Below are 19,358 nucleotides of genomic sequence, written 5' to 3' on the forward strand. Positions count from 1 at the left end.
TATAGAATAGAGTAAATACATAAGAAGTGGTTAGGAAGGGAGGACACTCCTCCTTCACACATTTTTATTATTATTGCAGACCATCACTATCTTAGTTATCCAAATTTAGAACCTCAGCATAATCCTTGTTTCTTTTTCCTTATTTCATATTCCACTCACCTCCTTATTCAGTCATTGCCAGCTATCAGTTCTGCCTCAGTATGGTATCTTATCTTTTTACTCACATGGCTACACTCTAATTACCTGTTTCCTGGCTTATTGTTGCAGTCTACTAATTGGACTTCCTGATTGCCAGTTTTTACCTTCTATAATTCATCTGTACATATCATATATTTGCATATACAAAAATAATATTATTAAAACACAAACCTGATAATGTCACTCTCTTAAGAATCTCCTCAACCCTTCACAAACTGATGCTAGCTTACCTCCTTTGGTTGATTTCATATTACTTTCCTCCACATATGCTTATCACAGGTCAAGTGGCTTATTTAATATTCTCCAAAATTGGCATTCCTATTTCTAGTTTCTATGCCTTTCCACAGACTTTCATTTATGGCTGGAATGGATTCTCTCCTCATTCTGCCTTGTAGAATGTGTTTTTAATGTGAAAATTCAGCTCATGTCACTTTCTATATACACATTTTTGCTATCTTCACTTTCAAATAGTGATGAATATATTGACATATTTACATGTTTCATGCCAGAAGAATATAATCTACTGGAGGGGAGAGACAGTTTTTCATTTTGTGGTCATATTTGTAGCATTCCTTGCCTGTCTTGCATAAATACTTGATAAATACCTGATGGGTTGGATCTGTGTTTATTATATTATTATTGTATTTCTCTGACTTCCATTATAAAAAAACTACATATTAAGTTGGTGAATTTTTAATTAAATTACCTTCTTGACCATATCATAATTATAATATATATTCATATATATGCATATGTCTGTGGGAAGTGCATTTAAAATGCCTTTAGCTTATTAGAAGTTAAGTTTAGAAAATATATTTAAATTTTTCTTTAAAAGTTGGCAATTTTGGCTTGATGCAGACTCTCTTCATTGTAGTGGCTTTTGAGCCATAGAGATTTCTCTCCATGGTTATTGAATTGCTATAATACCACAATTGCCCTGCACTTTGTACAGACATGGTGCACTCCAAGTAAGTTGTTTTTTAAAAATAATGATGAAATAATAATGCTCCTGATATTAACTGCCCTATTTTATTACATTCTCTAAGCCTAGAAGAACAATAGATAGAAAGAATAAAACTCATTTAATTTGGCTCTCAACAATAAATTATTAATTTGTAGTTTATTAGTTTTCTGTGACCATAAGTAATATTTCAAATGTTGTGGCTAGTTTGAAGAAAATAATATTAACCAAGAGAGATATCAAGGATTGGAGTCTTGGAATTGAAGTACACTAGCTGTCTGACCATGAGCAAGTAGTCATTTCTTAGTGATTCAGGGAAGCAACCAAGTCTAAGTCACAAAATAGACAGTGGTTTGCACCACTGAAAGGAATAATTCTCTATACTGAAGAAAGGTGAGATTCCCTTTCAGAAATCATTTGCCTGAACACTTGAGTAAGCTGGTCTTTTTTTTTTTTTCCCCCAGAAAGATTAATATACTTTTGCCTCTATTAGGCAAGACAGTTTTATTTTCCATGACCAAAGAAATATGTTAATAAAAGACATAAAATTTTAGAACTAGAAATGAAAAAACTAGATCCAGAAATGAAAAAATCAAGAAATTCAGATAGATAAACATCTAGGTGACTAAAATGTTGGAAGATTATTCCAAATGGTCACAAAAATGTGTTCTTAATTTTTTTCTTTTCTTTCCTTTTTTTTTGGGGGGGGGGATATGTGTGATTTCATTGATATAAATAGCTCTCTGTTAAGAATTTTCTTTATTAATGTAAATTAACATCTTTGTAAACTAATAGTTTTAGAGAGTAGATTGAGGACATTGAGCTTTAGAGATTTACTTAACTGATGTCTTTTGTGGTATTTAAGTCCAGGTTTTTTTAAGTCAGGTCAGTTCTGTTTTTACTCAATTTGCTTCATGCTTATTTTTTAGATGTGCAAATATCATACACCTTTAAGTTGACACAGAGGGAAAACTGCATTCCTGGGCTTAAGTCAAAAACAGAGAAATAATGCAAAATAGGGTCAATTACATACTAGAATCAATTATTACATGATACAAAATAATTTTAATTTTTTCATTTATTAGCCATATGAAAAACTTCAAAATGATAAGAGAAACAACTTACTAATTTTGAAGTTTCAGCTAACCCTTTTAAAGTTGGTGAAGACTCCAAATCTCTAATAGAAAGAAATAAAACAGTTCAAAAACTTTACCTTACACCTTAAAAAGATGATGACAAAAGAAGGTAGTGATTAGTATTGGAGTAGTTGCAAAAAGAGAAATTTTGTACTATTGATGGAACTATTAATATTTCCAACCAATATGGAAATCAACTTAGAATTATAGGGAAAATGTAAAGACCTTATTAACCTCCCCAGTCCACTGAATGAAGAAGCCCAGGGTAGCTTAACATTCAAAATAAGACAAGGAGCCCCTTCCCGAACCAGTGAGAATTTTGAATATTAACTAGATTACCAATTCCCTAGGAGTCTTCTCTGCTTTCTTTTTATTCCCCCAACTAGCATGAATCAGCACCAGATCCCAGATTCTTTCCCCAATGCCAGGTCATATTTGATTCAAATAAGAACCCAATAAAAACACATTAATCTTTTTTGGTTTTGGTGCCCAGTTTCATCCAGGGCTCCCAATGTGGTACCCATTTTCACTAGGCCTAATAGAACTGATCTGTTCATATCGGCTGTGACTACTACTGTTTTGTATGTTCCCTCAGTAAATCTAGCTTGACTTTTTCTATATTGATGTGCTTTATGATTCCATGTTCTGAACTTTGGTATCCTGAACCTTAATAAATAAATAATAAATCTATGACAGCATCGTGTTAGGATAGGAACTGAACTTATTGACTCAGAGATTCCATTGATATTTGTACTCAGAAGTCAATGATAAAAAATACAGGCCAATACATATATATACCAAAATTTTTATAATAGCACAGAACTTAAAACAAAGTAGGGGCCCATAGATGGGAAATTGCTAAACAAATTGTGATATATGAATTAATAGGATATTACAATGCATTGTACAGATATGATGAGTACATAAAAGCATGGGAAGATTTAGCTAAAGAAAAACTAAAAAGTATTATTTTACAGAGCTAGAAAAAATGATAACCAAATTCATCTGGAAAAACAAAAGTCAAAAATTTCAAGAGAATTAATGAAAAAATGCAAATGAAAGTGGTCTAGTGGTATCAAACTTAAAACTATATTATAAAGCAGTGTTCATCAAAACCATTTGGCACTAGCTAAGAAATAGAATAGTTGATCAGTGGAATAAGTTAGGTTCACAAGATACAACAGTGACTATAATCTAGTGTTTGATAAACTCATAGTCCCCAGTTTCTGGGATAAAAACTTACTATTTGACAAAAATTGCTAGGAAAATTGGAAATTAGTGTGGCAGAAACTTGGTATTGACCCATGCCTAATGCGCTGTACCGAGATAAGGTCAAAATGGGTTCATGATTTAGACTAAAGAGTGATACTACAAACAAGTTAGAAGAACAAAGAATAGTTTACCTCTCAGATCAATGGAGAAGGAAGAAATTTGTGGCCAAAGAAGAACAAAGAATACATTGTGGAGTGCAAAGTGGATACATTTGATTATATTAAGTTAAAAGCTTTTGTACAAACAAAACCAGTACAAACAAGATTAGAAGGGAAGCAGTAAACTGGGAAATTAAATTTTGATTCAGCAATATCTTTACTGGGCTTATATCCCAAAGAGATCATAAAAGGCAAAATGATCCACATTTGCAAAAATGTTGGTAGCAGCTCTTTTTTAGTGACAAGGACCTGGAAACTGAGTGGATATCCATTAGTGGGAGAGTGGCTGAACAAGTTATGATATATGAATGTAATGAAATATTATTATTCTACAAGAAATAATCAGCAAGATGATTTCAGAAAGGCCTGGAGACATTTACATGAACTGATGGTAAGTGAAATGAATATAACCAAGGGAACATTGTACATACCAACAGCAAAATTATATGATGATCATTTGTTATGAACATAGCTCTTTTCAACAGTGAGATGATTCAGGCCAGTTCCAGTGGTCTTGTGATGGAAAAAGCCATTGTATCTAGAGAGGACACTGGGGGACTAAGTGTGTAATACAACATAGTATTTTCATTTTTTTGTTTTGGTTTGCTTGCATTTTTCTTATTTTTTGCCTTTTTGACCTGATTTTTCTTGTGCAGCATGATAATTGAGGGAATATGTATAGAAGAATTGCACATATTTAACATACATTGAATTACTTGCTATCTAGGGGAGGGGGAAGGGAGAAGAGAGGGAGAAAAAATTGGAACACAAGATTTTGCAAGGGTGAATTTAAAAACTATATGTTTTGAAAATAAAAAAAAAACTTTAAAAATGAATTTAACTCACAAAATTAAAAACACTTAATAACCATTTATAATTACACTCATTTAAAAATACGATAAATATAATAACTCTTAAAACCATTTCTGTAGAGGGCTGCAGATAGTGGGGAAAATTTGAGTGAGGGATAAGACCCAGAGGAAACCTGCTAAAAATACTTGGTTTGGCTCTCTATTTTTCCTTTGGAATTTCTCACCTCCCTCCCTGAGAAATCAGGGAAGGTATGACCACCTGTGTTCTACTTGAAGCAAGGATACTTACAGCAGAGTGCTTATATAGTAAGCACTTACTCAATTTGATTGATGAGATAATGATTCTTTAATGTGTGATATACTGATATAATCACTCTAGTTGTCATATACTTAGTGTGATGTAATGATTTAATCATACTGAGGTATTTTAAGGGCTGAGAAGACTGGAGAGAGATCTCAAACTCTGACACATAGAGGAGACATAGAAGATGGAGACACAAACAGATCTTTCTGGTGGGTAGTTCTCCTGCCTTCATTACAAAGCTAGTCTGGATGTTATACTCCCTCTAAATCTCTGTTAGAATTTTATGTCCATTCTTCACTTTTGTAAAAATAATGATCATTAATGTGTATTATCTATTTCTTCATATTCCTCAAATTGTTTGATCTTAAATTGAAATTTATTACTTTACTTTGGAAAATATGCAAAATTATTCCAGACAAGCTAAATAATGACTTATCCAGAGTAACACAGATAATAAATAGGAGAGCTTTGACTTTAACCAAGTTATGATTGACTGCAATGGATTTTTTCTATTCCATTATTTCTTTCCTTGTAGTTTTTTTTCTTTTCTGTTTCAGCACTATCAGTGTTATTTTTAATATTTTCAGCTTCTGATTAGATGTCTTAAATATCCTGTGACTTTAGTGACACTTTGAGTTCTGCTTCATTTATTTTCACCTTTCTGGTAAATATCTATTATGTGTTAACATAAAAATAACATGCCATATTTTGGGGATATTAAGATTTTTCCCACTATTTGGAAATAGTTCATATGTGCAGATAGAATTCAAGAAAGTAATAACTCATTTGCCTACAGATCTAGTTGAATTTATGTAATTCACTAACACAGATTCCTTCAAGTAGTGTGAATGTATGGATCATCAGCTATAATACAGCAAGAAGAATGAGCTTGCATAAGACTTAGAATATAATAAATCTTCTATTTTCAGATTTGGGTTTTCTATGAGACCTATTGACATTATCTTCATAGTAGTTGAGACTTTTTTTTCTTCAAAATAAGATTGCAAAATTTTAGACAAAGAAAACAGAGCTTATCTATGTTCAGATAAAAAAATGCTCTAAATCATTATTGATTAAAGAAATTCTGATTAAAATCACTCTGAAGTCCACTTCACACCTATCAGAGTGGCAAATATGATCTCAAAAGGAAAATCATTGAACTGGAATTGTGGGAAAATTGGAACATTAATGCATTATTGGTGGAATTGTGAATTGATCCTGCCATTCTGGAGAACAATTTGGAACTATGTCCAAAGAGCTATAAAGTTATATTATCTCCCTTGATCCCACAAGACTCTTTATCCGACATCAAAAAAAAAAAAAAAAAAAAAAAGAGAGAAAAGACCTATTTGTACAAAAATATTTATTGTAGCTGGTGATTAAGAATGGGAAATTGAAGGGCTGCCCATCAATTTGGGAATGACTAAACAAGCTGTAAGGGAATTGTAATGGAATATTCTTGCCCTATAAGAAATGACAAAGCAGGATGATGTCAGAAAAACCTAGAAAGATTTATGTGAAATGATGCAAAGTGAACAGAACCAGGAGATTATGCGCAGTAACAGTAATATTGTTCTATGAAGAATTGTGAATGACTTAGCTTTTCTCAGCAATGTTATAATCCAAGAAAATCCCAAAGGATTTTGGCATACTGTCTACCTCCAGAGAAAGAACTGATGCTGCTTGAATACAGACTGAAGCATGCTATTTTTCATTTTCTTTCATTCTTTTTCATTTATTCAAGTCTTCCTGTACAAAGTGATTATCATGGAAATGTTTTACATGATTGTACACATATAATGTATATCTAATTGCTTATTGTCTCAGGGAGATATAGAATTTGAAATTCAAAACTTAAAGAAGAAAAAACAAATGTTAAAAAAATGTCTATATGTTTTTGGTGGGGAAAAAAAAATATATATATATATATATATATTTTAAATAAATGCATGGATAGTTTTCAACATTCACCCTTGCAAAACTTTGTATTCCAAATGTTTTTCTCCCTCATTTCTCCCTACCTCTTCCCCAGACAGCAAGTAATCCCATATATGGTTTGTTGGGTTTTTTTGTTTTGTTTTGTTTTGTTTTTTGCATCTAGTAAATTTATTTATTTTTTAATACACATTACTTTATGAATTATGTTGGAAGGGGAAAAACATAGGGGAGAGAAAAAATAGAAAAAAGAAGTGAACATAATATACACCGATTTATGTTCAGTCTCCTTATTTTTTTTCTGAATGCAAATGCCATTTTTCTGTCCAAATTCAATTGGAATTACTTTGGATCACTGAATCACTGAGAAAGAACCAAGTCTTTCATAGTTGACTAAGTCTTTCATAGTTGACCATTGAACATTCTTAATGTTATTGTGTGGGTCCTTTTCCCTCCTTCAAGATTTCCTTGAGATACAGACTCTGTAATGGCACTGTTGAGTCAAAGGGTAACTCTGTAGAGTTTTATAGCACTCTGTGCATAGTTCCAAATTGTTCTCCAGAATGGCAGGATCAATTCACAATTCCACCAATAATGCATTAGGGGTCCCAGTTTTCCCACATCTCTTCCAGCATTTATCATTATCTTTTTCTTTCATCATAGCCAATTTGAAAGATGTGAGGTGGTACCTCACAGTTGTTTTAATTTACATTTCTCTAATCTATAATGATTCCTTTTAATTATAGGTAGTTTAATTTGTCATTTGAAAATTGTCTGGTCATATCCTTTGGCCATTTATCGATCAAGAAATTACTTATATTCTTATAAATCTGACAGAGTTCTTTATATAGTTGAGAAATAAGACCTTTATCAGAAACACTGGCAGTAAAGATTTTTTTTTTTCCCTAGGCTTGTACTTCCTTTTTAATCTTGTTTCTGTTGGTTTTGTTTGTGGGAAAACTTTTTAATTTAACGTAATCAAAATTGTTGATTTTGCTTTTCATAATGTTCTCTGGTTCTTCTTTAGTCATAAATTCCTCCCTTCTCCAAAGATCTGATTGGTAAATTTTCCCTATCTCTCCTAATTTATTTATGTATCCTTTATGCCCAAATCATATACCCATTTTGACCTTATTTTGGTATGTGCTGTGAGATATGGATCTATGCCAAGTTTTGACATATTTTCCAGTTTTCCCAGAAATTTTTGTCAAATAGTGAATTCTTATTCCAGAAACTGGAGTTTGGGAGTTCATCAAATATTAGATTACTATAGATCTTGATTATTGTGTCTTATGTATTTAATCTATTTCACTGATCCACAACTCTATTTCTCAGCCAGTACCAAATGGTTTTGATAACTGCTGCTTTTTAATAAGAGTTTTAGGTTTGGTGTTGGCTAAGCTACCATGCTTTGTAATTTTTTTCTTTAATTCCCTTGATATTATTGACCTTTTGTTCTTTCAGGTGAATTGTTATTTTTTCTAGTTCTATAAAATAATCTTTTGGCAGTTTGATTGGTATGACACTGAAAAAGTAGATCAGTTTAGGCAGAATTATCATTTTTATTATATTAGCTTGGCCTACCCATGAACAATTGATATTTTTCCAATTGTTTAGATCCGACTTCATTTATGTGAGAAGTATTTTGTAATTGTGTTTATATGATTGTTGAGTTTGTCTTGGCAGGTAGACCCTCCAAGTATTTTGTCTGTGGTAATTTTAATTGCAATTTCTCTTTCCATCTCTTCTCATGGACTTTGTCAGTAATAGAAATGTTGATGATTTGTGTGGGCTTATTTTTTATCCTGCAAAAAGCTGTTTTTGAGTAGATTTTTGTATGATTTTCTAAGATTCCCTAAGTATATCATATCATCTGCAAAGAGCGATAGTTTTATTTCCTCGTTGCCTATTCTAACTCCTTTAATGTCTTTTTCTTTTCTTATTGCTAAAGCCAACATTTCTAATACAATGTTGAATAATAGTGATGATAGTGGGCATCCTTGTTTCACCCCTGTTTTATTGGGAATGCTTCCAGCTTCTCTCCATTACAGATAATGTTTGCTGTTGATTTTAGCTACATACTTTGTATTATTTTAAGGAAAGCTCCCTTATCCCCTATACTCTTTAGTATTTTTTAATAGGAATAGGTACTATATTTTGTCAAAAGCTTTTTCTGTATTTATTGAGATTATCATATGATTCTGTTGCTTTTATTATCGATATGGTCAATTACAGTAATAATTTTCCTATATTAAACCAGCTCTCCATTCCTGATATAAATCCTACTTGATCACAGTATATTATCCTGCTAATAAGTTTCTATAATGTCTTTGTTAATATTTATGAAATTTTGCATTGATATTCATTAGGGATATTGGTCTGTAATTTTCTTTCTCTGTTTTGGCCCTTTCCGGTTTAGGTATCTGTATATTTGTGTCATAAAAGAAGTTTAGCAATTCTCCTTTATCTATTTTTCCAAATAGCTTACATAGTATTGAAATTAATTGTTCTTTAAATGTTTAAGAGAATTCACTTGTGAGTCCATCTGGCCCCGGAGATTTTTTCTTAAGGAGTTTGTTAATGGCTTGCTAAATTTCTTTTTCGGAAGTGGTATCATTTAAGTAATTTATTTCCTTTTCTGTTAATCTGGGTAATTTGTATTTTTGTAAATATTCATCTATTTTGGTTAGATTTTCAGACTTGCTGCTATATAGTTGGGGAAAATAGCTCCTAATTATTGCTTTAATTTCTTTTTCATTGATGGTATGTTCATCCTTTTTATTTTTGATGCTAATGATTTAGTTTTTTATTTTTGATTCTGGTGACTTGCATTTTTCTTTCCTTTTTCTAATACAATTAACTAAAGGTTTATCTATTTTATTGGGTTATTTTCATAAGACCAACTCTTAGTTTTATTTATTAGTTTGATTTCTTAGTTTCACTTCTATTAATGTTTCCTTTGAGTTTCAGAATTTCTAATTTGGCATTGGGGTTTTTTAATTTGTTTTTTTTCTAGCTTTTTTTTAGTTGCATGCCCAATTGATCCCTTCTTTCTGTGTTTTATTCATGTAACTATTTAGAGATATAAAATTTCCCCTTATAGCTGCTTTGCTGCATCCAATAGATTTTGGTATATTGTCTCATTTTCATCCTCTTGGATGAAATTATGTATTGTTTCTGTGTTTTGTTGTTTGACCCACTCACATTTTAGAATTAGATTGTTTAATTTACAATTAGTTTTTAGTCTATCTTTCCCTGCCCCTTAATTGAATATTATTTTTATTCCATTGAGATCTGAAAAGGAAACATTTACTATTTCTGCCTTTCTGCCTTCAATGACAGCATCTTTTCTTCTAGAGCACTATGCCCAAGCTAAAGCGTTGTGGTGTTTACAAAGATCACTTAAAAGATGTTGCTTGACCTCAAGAGCTTCAGCATCTAGTAGGGTAATGGGTTAAAATCTTTTTCCCTGATATGTGCTAGTTTTGGGTGATGGTCATGGGAACAATCACAACTATTGTGAACCTCAGTTTTCTTATTTGTAAGATGGGCACTATTAATATCTGGGGTGTTTACATCACGGAGTTGTTGTGAGATTTAATAGGAAATGTATATAAAACCTCTTGCAAACGTTAAAGAGCTACATAAATTTATGTAAAGTGTCTTGCCCAGGGTCACACAGCTAGTGTCAAGTATATGAGGCTCGTTTGAACAGGTCCTCCTAATTCCAAAGCCAGTGCCACCTATTTGCCCCTCCCAATGTCAGCTTTAAAAAAATTAACCTTTATCACCTTTTGTTTCCTAATGAGGATAACAATGGCACTTTTCTCACAGAATTGGTGTGAAGATCAAGAGCTATTATTTCTAATGTGCTTTATAAACCTTAAAAGTGCCATATAAATTTTATGTATTGTTATTGGGGGAATATTCATACTTTATTACTATATTTTTTTGGAAAATTTGGCAGAGCCTTAATTCAGTTCCATCACTCTTACTTTTCATTTTTATTCACCTCCCTTGTTAAAAAAAAACGAAAAAAGTTTTTCTTGAGACTATATATTCTGTAATTGTTATTGAGTTGTATCTACTTCTTCATGATGGTAGGGCTTTCTTGGTAAAGATACTGGTTTCAATTTCCTTCTCCAGTAGATTAAAACAACAGAGATTAAGGCACTTGCCCTCAGTCACACACCTAGTAAGTGTCTTGAGATTCCATTTGAACTTAGGTTTTCTTGAGTTCAGGCCCAGCTGCCTATCCACTGAACCATCTAGATGCTTTTGTTGTTACTATAGCTCTCTATTTCTGCCAGGGGTCAGGCTTGGACAATGTAATTATAATAAATTTAGGTTTATGTTTTTGTGCTTTCCATTTATTTGGTGTAATTGTAAATGTTATGTTGTTTTCTTGACTCCACATTGCTTCATGTCAATTTCCATTCATTTCTAAATTCTTCATAATCATTTCATAAAACAAAACAATCTTCTATTATATTCATCTATCACAGTTTGTTTAGGCATTTCTCAATAGGTGTACATTTACTTTGTTCCCAGTTTTTATTACCACAGAAAGCCCTATTGAACATTTTGTTGTATATGATATTCTTATTTGTGTATTTGATTTTATTAGGATATATATTTAAAAGTGGCATATCTGGGTCAAAAGTGACATTTTAGTAACTTTTAAACATAATTCCAAATTGCATTTTATCATAGTTGAACTTATTTTTAATACATCTACCAACATTATGATTGTTTTCCCATGGGCTCTTCGAATCTTTTCTTATCCCTGTCAATTGTCAGGTATATAGTGAAATCTCAAAATTGTATTTCCCTTATTATTGCATTACAGCAGTTCTCCAAATGGGTTATATCACAAGTGAAATTTAACAAAAGGTAAACTAGGGAACATTTTCTAAGTAAGGTGACAGTTTATTAATAGAATGCCATTTCTGTGTCAATGACTACTTAGTTTCTAGCCAAAGATTTTGTTCAAAAAGAGAGCTTTCCTTTTATAGGTTTTGAGGAGCACAGAACAAAGAACAGAACAGGGTAGATGATATCATTGGCTACATACCAGGAGGCATGAGGAATAGTATAATTGGAAGCAGGAAATGAACAGCTAAACTTCTTCCTTCCCTTCTGTGACTAAGAGATGTTAAGTCTACTTGCTAAGTTAAAAGACAATGAGCTAAATTTCTTTGAAGGATAGCTTAAAATTATAAAGATATAAGACTCAACTTCCATGTGTCCATCATCTTTGTATAGCAAAAATTCCTTGAGGCAGTAATAGAACAGTGATTAGCAAGAGAACTTAACTCATTGTAGATCACCTAGTAGAATTCCATGAACAGGTACAGAGAACCATGATTTAAGCAATTACAGGACAAAATTAATTAATTATAAATAAGATCAAAAAAATTATAAAGAAGTGAATCTTCTTAGTTAGTAGTTGGAATTTATTTTTCTGAGAACTCTTTTCTTTATATCTCTTGATCACTTACCTATTAAGAATTAGCTCTTGGTCCCATATTTCTATTAATTCTCTTATGTGTCTGGACATTGTATTTTTTTCAGAGACATTTGATACTAAGATTCTTTTTAACCATTTGACAGTTTGTCTAATCCTACCAGCATTGATTTTTGTACAAAATCATTAATTTCCTGTTATGGAAATTATCTACTTAATCTTATGTTCATTATTACCCCTGAGATTCTAAGAGTTTTCTTCCTCCAAGTAAATTTTGTTATTTTTTTCTAGTTTATGTGAAGTACCTTCTTGATAATTTGATTAACAAAGCACTAAATCTGTAAGTTAGTTTTAGATAATTTTATTAATTATTATGATTATTATTTAGCATGGTTCAGTCATTAGCAATGATTACTTCCAATTATTGAAGTGATTTTTAAAAGGATTTTTCAGAAACCACATCTGTGATTTTAATTATGTAGGGAATTTCTGGTGATGAACTGCCTCTTCTAACAAATTGTCCCCCTTCTCTAAATTAGTTTTTAAGTTAGCTGAGAGTACTGAGTGGTTAAGTAACTTGTACAGAGTCAAATAGTATGTTGCTGAGGCAGGACTTGAGCCCAAGATTTCCTGTCTCCTGATTTCTACACCATGCTGCCTTTACTTTAATTCTTTAAAAATTCTTTGTAATTGTATTTATATATAATGCATTAAGTATATCTTGAATGAATCCCAGGTATTTTAAACATTTCATAGTTATTTTCACTAGATTTCCCTGTCTTTTTTATGTTGTGTTTTAGAAATTATGGCATATTATCTTATCATTAGCATTTTCTTTCACATAGTTTTTAATTTTTTTTGTCCTTTTTTTCATGATATGATTATTAAAGACTCCATTTAGGTCTTTATCTTTTGTTTGTATTTCCTGTGTCAATCACTATTTTCATCAAATTATTGTCTGTAAAAGATATTTGAAATTTCTTCTTTTGTACATTTATTATTTTTATGTTCCCTAGATTATGCTTTATTTCCATAAATCATGTGGTGCTGAGAAATATATACATATGTACATGTATGTTCTTTAATATTCCCATTTATCCCCTGCCATGTCTTTCAGATTTAATGTCTCTTAACAGTTCACTTTTTTCATTTTTATTATTCCCTTAGAGTTTACTTGCATTAAGAGAAGAACATTAAAATTAGTCTTATTCTATTACTATTCTCCCTTCCTATGTAGATGCTATATGTGCATAGATGATTAACATTGTTATTGTTTATAGCTCCTTTATGCTTGATGTAGTTTCCTTATTTATTGCTCTTGAGAATTGTGAATTTTTATTTTGATTTCAGCTTCTGATTTTTTTTGAATTATACATAGTAGCAAAATTTTTTCCAGTGTCTGATTGTTTACTTTTTAGATTAAAAAAAAAACCCAGCAGATTTTGTTTATTTATTCATTCTAGGACTGTCTTATTGTTGAATTCATTCACATTTAAGGTTATCAAAACTAGGCTTCTGTTTTACTAGATCTTTTGTATTGATTTCTATTCATTTTCCCTTTGAAATCAGTGCTTTTTTCCTCTCAGTGTTCAGTTTTTTTTTTTTATATTTACTCATGTCAACTTATTTTCAAGGCTTACCTCATGTTTAGAATTACCTAGCCTATTTTAAATACTTTGAATAAGTTGTTCATTTCTCTTTCGTTTTTTAATTATCTTTTTTTTCTTCTCTTTTCACCTTTGTTTTTTCAGTATCAGATAAACATGTGGTTCAAATTCTTTTTATTCAAATCTCACTTTTTTATAAGTAATGTACTTTGTATCCTTTTCCAAGTTTTTTTTTTTTTTTTCCTTTTGTCCTTATTATTTCTTTTTTCTGTTAGTCTAATTTGAATTCTCCCCTCCAGTTCATGGCTGTATGTATACCTGTCCCTTGTCTATGTCACTCTGACTTAAGACTATTTCCTACAGCAACTTGGATGAGAAATATTTCTTTGAATTCTACACATTTTAAAATGGGCTTGAACAACTTTTTTTTTTTTTTTTTTTTTAGTTATTTGAATGCCTATACTTAGTGGTACAGGTCCCTCCAAATGGCGATTATATTTTAAATTAACATTCCTAGTTGGTGGGGGGGGAAGAGAAAATCCATTCATAAAACTTGAATGTCTAAATTAGGTATTCTAAGTATACTTGAAAGAAGTATACTTCTCCAGAGTTCCACCCTCTACACTTTATCATTAGCTGGAGATAGCAAACTTGCTATAATCTTTCCAAGTTTTTGTGTAGATTGAGGTCATAGGTCTGTATATGTCTTCTTAGCTTTCTCCTTTTATATAAGAAAAGTTCCCATTTCTGACATGTTTGGTATGATCCCATACTTTTGAGGGGCTCCAGGACAGTGATTGATAAGGAATCAAAGTGTTGTTTTTTTCCTGGAGCTATACGTGGGATATGTTTGTGGGATCTTGTAATTGATTGAGATGAGATGAAAAAGTATTGCACATAATCTCAGGTACCATAATGATGGCCTTTGGGACAAATGATCACATTTCCATTAACTTATTAATTCTGGGAACTGATATTGTTAGGAATATAAGAAAAAATATTGAGAAGTAATTAAAGCAAAGTAAATAATTATTATTGAAATGAGTATTCTCAGAATGATCTACATCTCTTAATTGCTTGATCTATTGACGAGATTGTGCTCCACTGGTTTTCTTAGTTGAAACAATAAATAAAAATTTTTTTTTATAAATTGTCTTTTTTATAAAATTGTCTTTTAAAATATCTTTTATAAAATATCTTTAGATAGAGGTTTTTACAACTTTTTCCTTGGGATTTTAGATTTGAATGCTAACTCTGATTCCCTTTGGGAAGGGAAAAAAAAACCTTGAGGCAAGAATTCTCTTCTAAGTCAGAAGTAACTCATGTCAGTGCAATGATTTAGGCTCAGTATTAGAACACGAGGAAATACTTGTAAACATCAAATTTGGTTTTAAAAAAAGTTTCCTTACAAGAAAATATAAAAGGACTTAATTACTTATTATAGGGCTTGGTGAATTAGTTGGAAAAAAACGATACTTTTGATATGCTTTTATTTTGATAAATATATACGTGCTTCTACTCTCAGTAGGCTAACTCAAAATATTAGTCTTGACAGTACAAAATCAAGTTGAGTTGCTTTCATCATCTTTCATTTAGACCCATTTTATTAGTCTCATTTGTTGTGCTTTTAATTTTGAGTTTTTAGGAATGGATATTATTTCAAGGAAATTGAAAAAAATCATAGCTCTTAAAGAGTACATTTGAATGACTATTAGTGATATTTTGGGATAGAGATGTAGGAAAGTCAAGCATTTCAAGGATCATTCATTCCCATGATGAAATAGAATCAGTTATATCAAAAAGCAAATGAAAGTGCAGATTAAAACAAAAATACCCAGAACAAACTGTTGCTGCAGAATAGCTAAATTAATTTTCAGAAAACTTCCAAAGATCTGCAGAAGGAGGAAGGAGATAGAAGAATTAATGTTTCTCTGTAGTATAGCATAGGCTTCTTGAAGTTGAAAGAACAGTGTGAAGATTAGCTTAAAAAAAAAAGCTGTTGACCATGACTAGGAATAAAAATATTTTTGCTATTAGCAAGAGAGTATAAAGATGTGGAATACTGAAAACTAAAATTAGGTATCTTTACCAATGAAAACTCACTTTTTCAGTCAGAGTATACCAAAACTATTGTTGAAAGAATTCCAGGTAAACCTTTTAAGATTTGGGCATATTTAGCAGACTGTAAAACATCTCCCATCCCCTTTGTGGGGAAAATCCTTTGTGGATTTTCATTTTAGAGTAGCTTTCATTAAGAAATGATAAACGCTGATTAATATGTTGATATACTGAGATAAATTCTGGAAATAAATTCACAAAGGGAGTGGGAGTCTTGCAACATGATGTATTATTGTTACATAATATGAAGTTCAAGAAATATGTGCAAATGATAGAGATAAAATGCTTTAATCATCTAATAGCTCATCTATTTTAAATCCCTTTGAAAATATATGTGCTAAAATCAATACTTATCATTCATCAAAGGTTCTCGAATTGATAAAAATATGATTCATGATGAATTAAAGAATATATCAAAATTTCATGAACACAGCGTCAAAGAATGTATAATAAGGTGATTGTAAATAAATTAAACCTGAAGCCTTAGATGTTATCCCCCACATCTTGGGATCATTGGCTACTGTTAACAGCAACAATCAAGAATTAATTTTTTTTTAAATGAGTAAAAAACAGAGAAAGAACACAACCAAACACAGAGACAATCAGGTGTCAAACTCAGAAGAAAATATAATAGCTTCCTGTAAAGCTTCAAAGAAGAGTGAGAAATGATCACAAGCATAAAAAAGAATTCCTGGAAGAGCTTTTAAAAGACTTTAAAATCAAATGAGAGGTTTGAGGAAAAGTTGGAAAAAGAAATGAGTAATGAATGCAAGAAAAGCAAGAAAATTATGAAAAGAAAATCTGCCAATTAGAAAAAGACATCAAAAGACTTACCAAAGAAAGTAACTCCTTAAAGCTAATATTTAACAAGGAGAAGCTAATGCCTTCAAAATTCATCTAAAAACAGAAATAAAACTAAATCAAAAGAATGAAAATAGAAGAAAATGTTAAATATGTCATTAAAAAATAACTGACTTAGAAAATATAGGATCCTTTTTTAATATAAGAAAATCATTGGATTAAAAAAGAAACTCTGAATTGATTTTATGAAAAAAAAATTTACCAAGTTAAAGAGTTCTAAGTGAAAAGAGAAGAGATCTAAGTATAGAGCATGATTATATGATTATCCAGAAAACAGAAATAAGGAGGAATGGTCACAGAGGTAAGAGAACCAAGAGAACACTCTCATAAGTCAGGAAAGAATAATTATCTAGGAAAAGAGAATAATAAATAGTATACAATTCTGCAGAGTGATGATAAAAAAATGAAAATTGAGAATAGGCTATTTGATGCGCCAACAAAGAGATCACAAGTAACTTTGAAAGGAGAAGCTTTTCAGTGCGGTTAGGGGTCAGGAGTAATATTGTAGCCCCCAAGAGACTGGATAAACAGTGAACCTCAAGAGAAACAGGGAAATATGGAAGAAAGGGTAGTTTGGGCTGGGCGGGAAGGAAGGAGGAAGATAATGTGATGTCATACCCATCCATTCCTACCCATCCACTGCTACTTCATGTTTCCAAAAATGAAAATATATTAGGGAAAAAGTGGAGAGGAAGAGAATTGTCAGGAGAGACTTATATAAGAATGATTATTTTAATTATATTTTTAAAAAATTATTTCCTTAGAGGAAATACAAGAATAGAAGAGGCTTGTGAAATGTATACGAGAGCTGCAAACATGTTCAAGATGGCCAAAAATTGGAGTGGTATGTATGGGTTATTTGTTTTATGTGAGCATTTTCAAAGAAAAAAATGACACATTACCTTAAGACTGTTGAGAGAAAAGAACTGTTCATCCACCTAAATTCCACCTTGTAAATACCATGGAAGTACATAGATAATAAATTGCCCTATACAAATATAACAATCAAAAAAGCATGTCCTAGTGAAGAAATAAACATAACCAAAAAGTAAACCTAGTTTGTTTTCTCCAAACCATTTATAATACAGCGGACATTAAGCAATTATTAACTGATGATTATTATAATAAAAATTAAGCTAAGAAAGAATAACTTATCATCACTGAATATCAGAAAAGGGTAAGAACAGAGATAAATAAAAAGTATTTTAAAATACTTTTAAGAAATGTAAACATTTATGTTACCAGTTTAAAGAATGCCTACTGACTATGAAACAGATAGTAGTAGTCTCTGGATCATTATTAATTCCCATTAGGTAAGTATTTCTTTGGGAATTATAATTGTGGTAAAATTAATTAAATATAACCATCAGCCCTAATTTTTTTTCTTAAAACAGTTCTTCATTGATCGAGTTTCAAAAATAGTAAAGTTGATAAATAAAATTAACTTTTATTTCATTTGCCAAAAATGAATTATTCTTGCTAAATAAATGCCTCTTTTTGTTAATTAGTGTTAAAAGAAAATAATGATAAGGAACCCTAATTTTTCTCTCCTAAAGCAGGATTTAGTATCTTCATATTAAAGGAAAGTAGGCATTTTTTAAAGTGGAAACAAAATGATTATTGTTTTTGAGCTAGATAGTACTGTAACTTTTTATTAAATATGATTTCTCTTAAATCATATTAGTACCATATTTTGGATTTGGGAAGGTTTTTCAATTCAGTTCATATAATCTGCATACTTTGGTTTCCTATACTCTCAAAACATGGGTATATGTGAAACCAAGCTTTTAAAATTTATTTGTCCACAAAATTAATTTTATTTTCTAAATCTAAAAATTTTTTTAAACTTAAATTATTTTTATTTAGCAAAAGTTAGTTATTTAAATTTATTTAAATAAAGTTATTAAAGTTATTTAACAAAAAATAACTAATATTAGATGCATATTACATACTTTATAGGTATTCAAACTGGTGATTGCAGTGTCCACTTACCTAAATCCTGATACTTTTTTGGACTGCTGCCTCCAAGAAGAAGTAGACATAGATAATAAAATGCATATTATGAATTGCTCATTTCATAATATTAATGTGTTATGAGCCTGAAAAGATAATAGCATAATGAAAGAAAATAAAGTTCAATTGTTTAAAGCCTATATTGATTTATATTTAAAGAAATTAGTTAACCTGATTAATTATAAATTACATACTCTGACTCTTTAGAATTTTAGATAGATGGCACTTGACTTTATATGGCAATGATTACAAATAATATAATTTAGTAAATAACTTTTTAAATGTAGAAAGGCAAATATGCAGAATTTAGAATCTGTACATTATGGAAAAATCCCAGATATCTGAGCTGTATTGAGACATCTATAATTGAACATATTACTCATAGATTGAGAACATTCTGTAGATGTTTGTCATTAGTATTTTTAATTGTTTAAGTTCTTTTATTTGAATGCTTTTCTTTGTTATCCTTAATGAGGGAGCCTATTTTATATAAAAAATGGGTAGCCAGGTAATTGA

The 19,358-nt window shown here is 30.7% G+C and overlaps 1 protein-coding gene across 2 annotated transcripts in view; it reads left to right on the forward strand.

Moving 5' to 3' along the window:
- The window catches only part of NAPB (NSF attachment protein beta), a 55,832-nt gene that overhangs the window by 5,565 nt on the left and 30,909 nt on the right, over positions 1-19,358 (forward strand). For both annotated transcript variants that reach the window (XM_051975836.1, XM_051975835.1), the window contains exon 2: positions 17,594-17,673. In XM_051975836.1, the coding sequence (XP_051831796.1) occupies positions 17,594-17,673 (80 nt within the window). The remainder of the gene's footprint in view (positions 1-17,593; positions 17,674-19,358) is intronic.

The sequence above is a fragment of the Antechinus flavipes genome, chromosome 2 (genome assembly GCF_016432865.1).
Source record: "Antechinus flavipes isolate AdamAnt ecotype Samford, QLD, Australia chromosome 2, AdamAnt_v2, whole genome shotgun sequence".
NCBI lineage: Eukaryota > Metazoa > Chordata > Mammalia > Dasyuromorphia > Dasyuridae > Antechinus > Antechinus flavipes.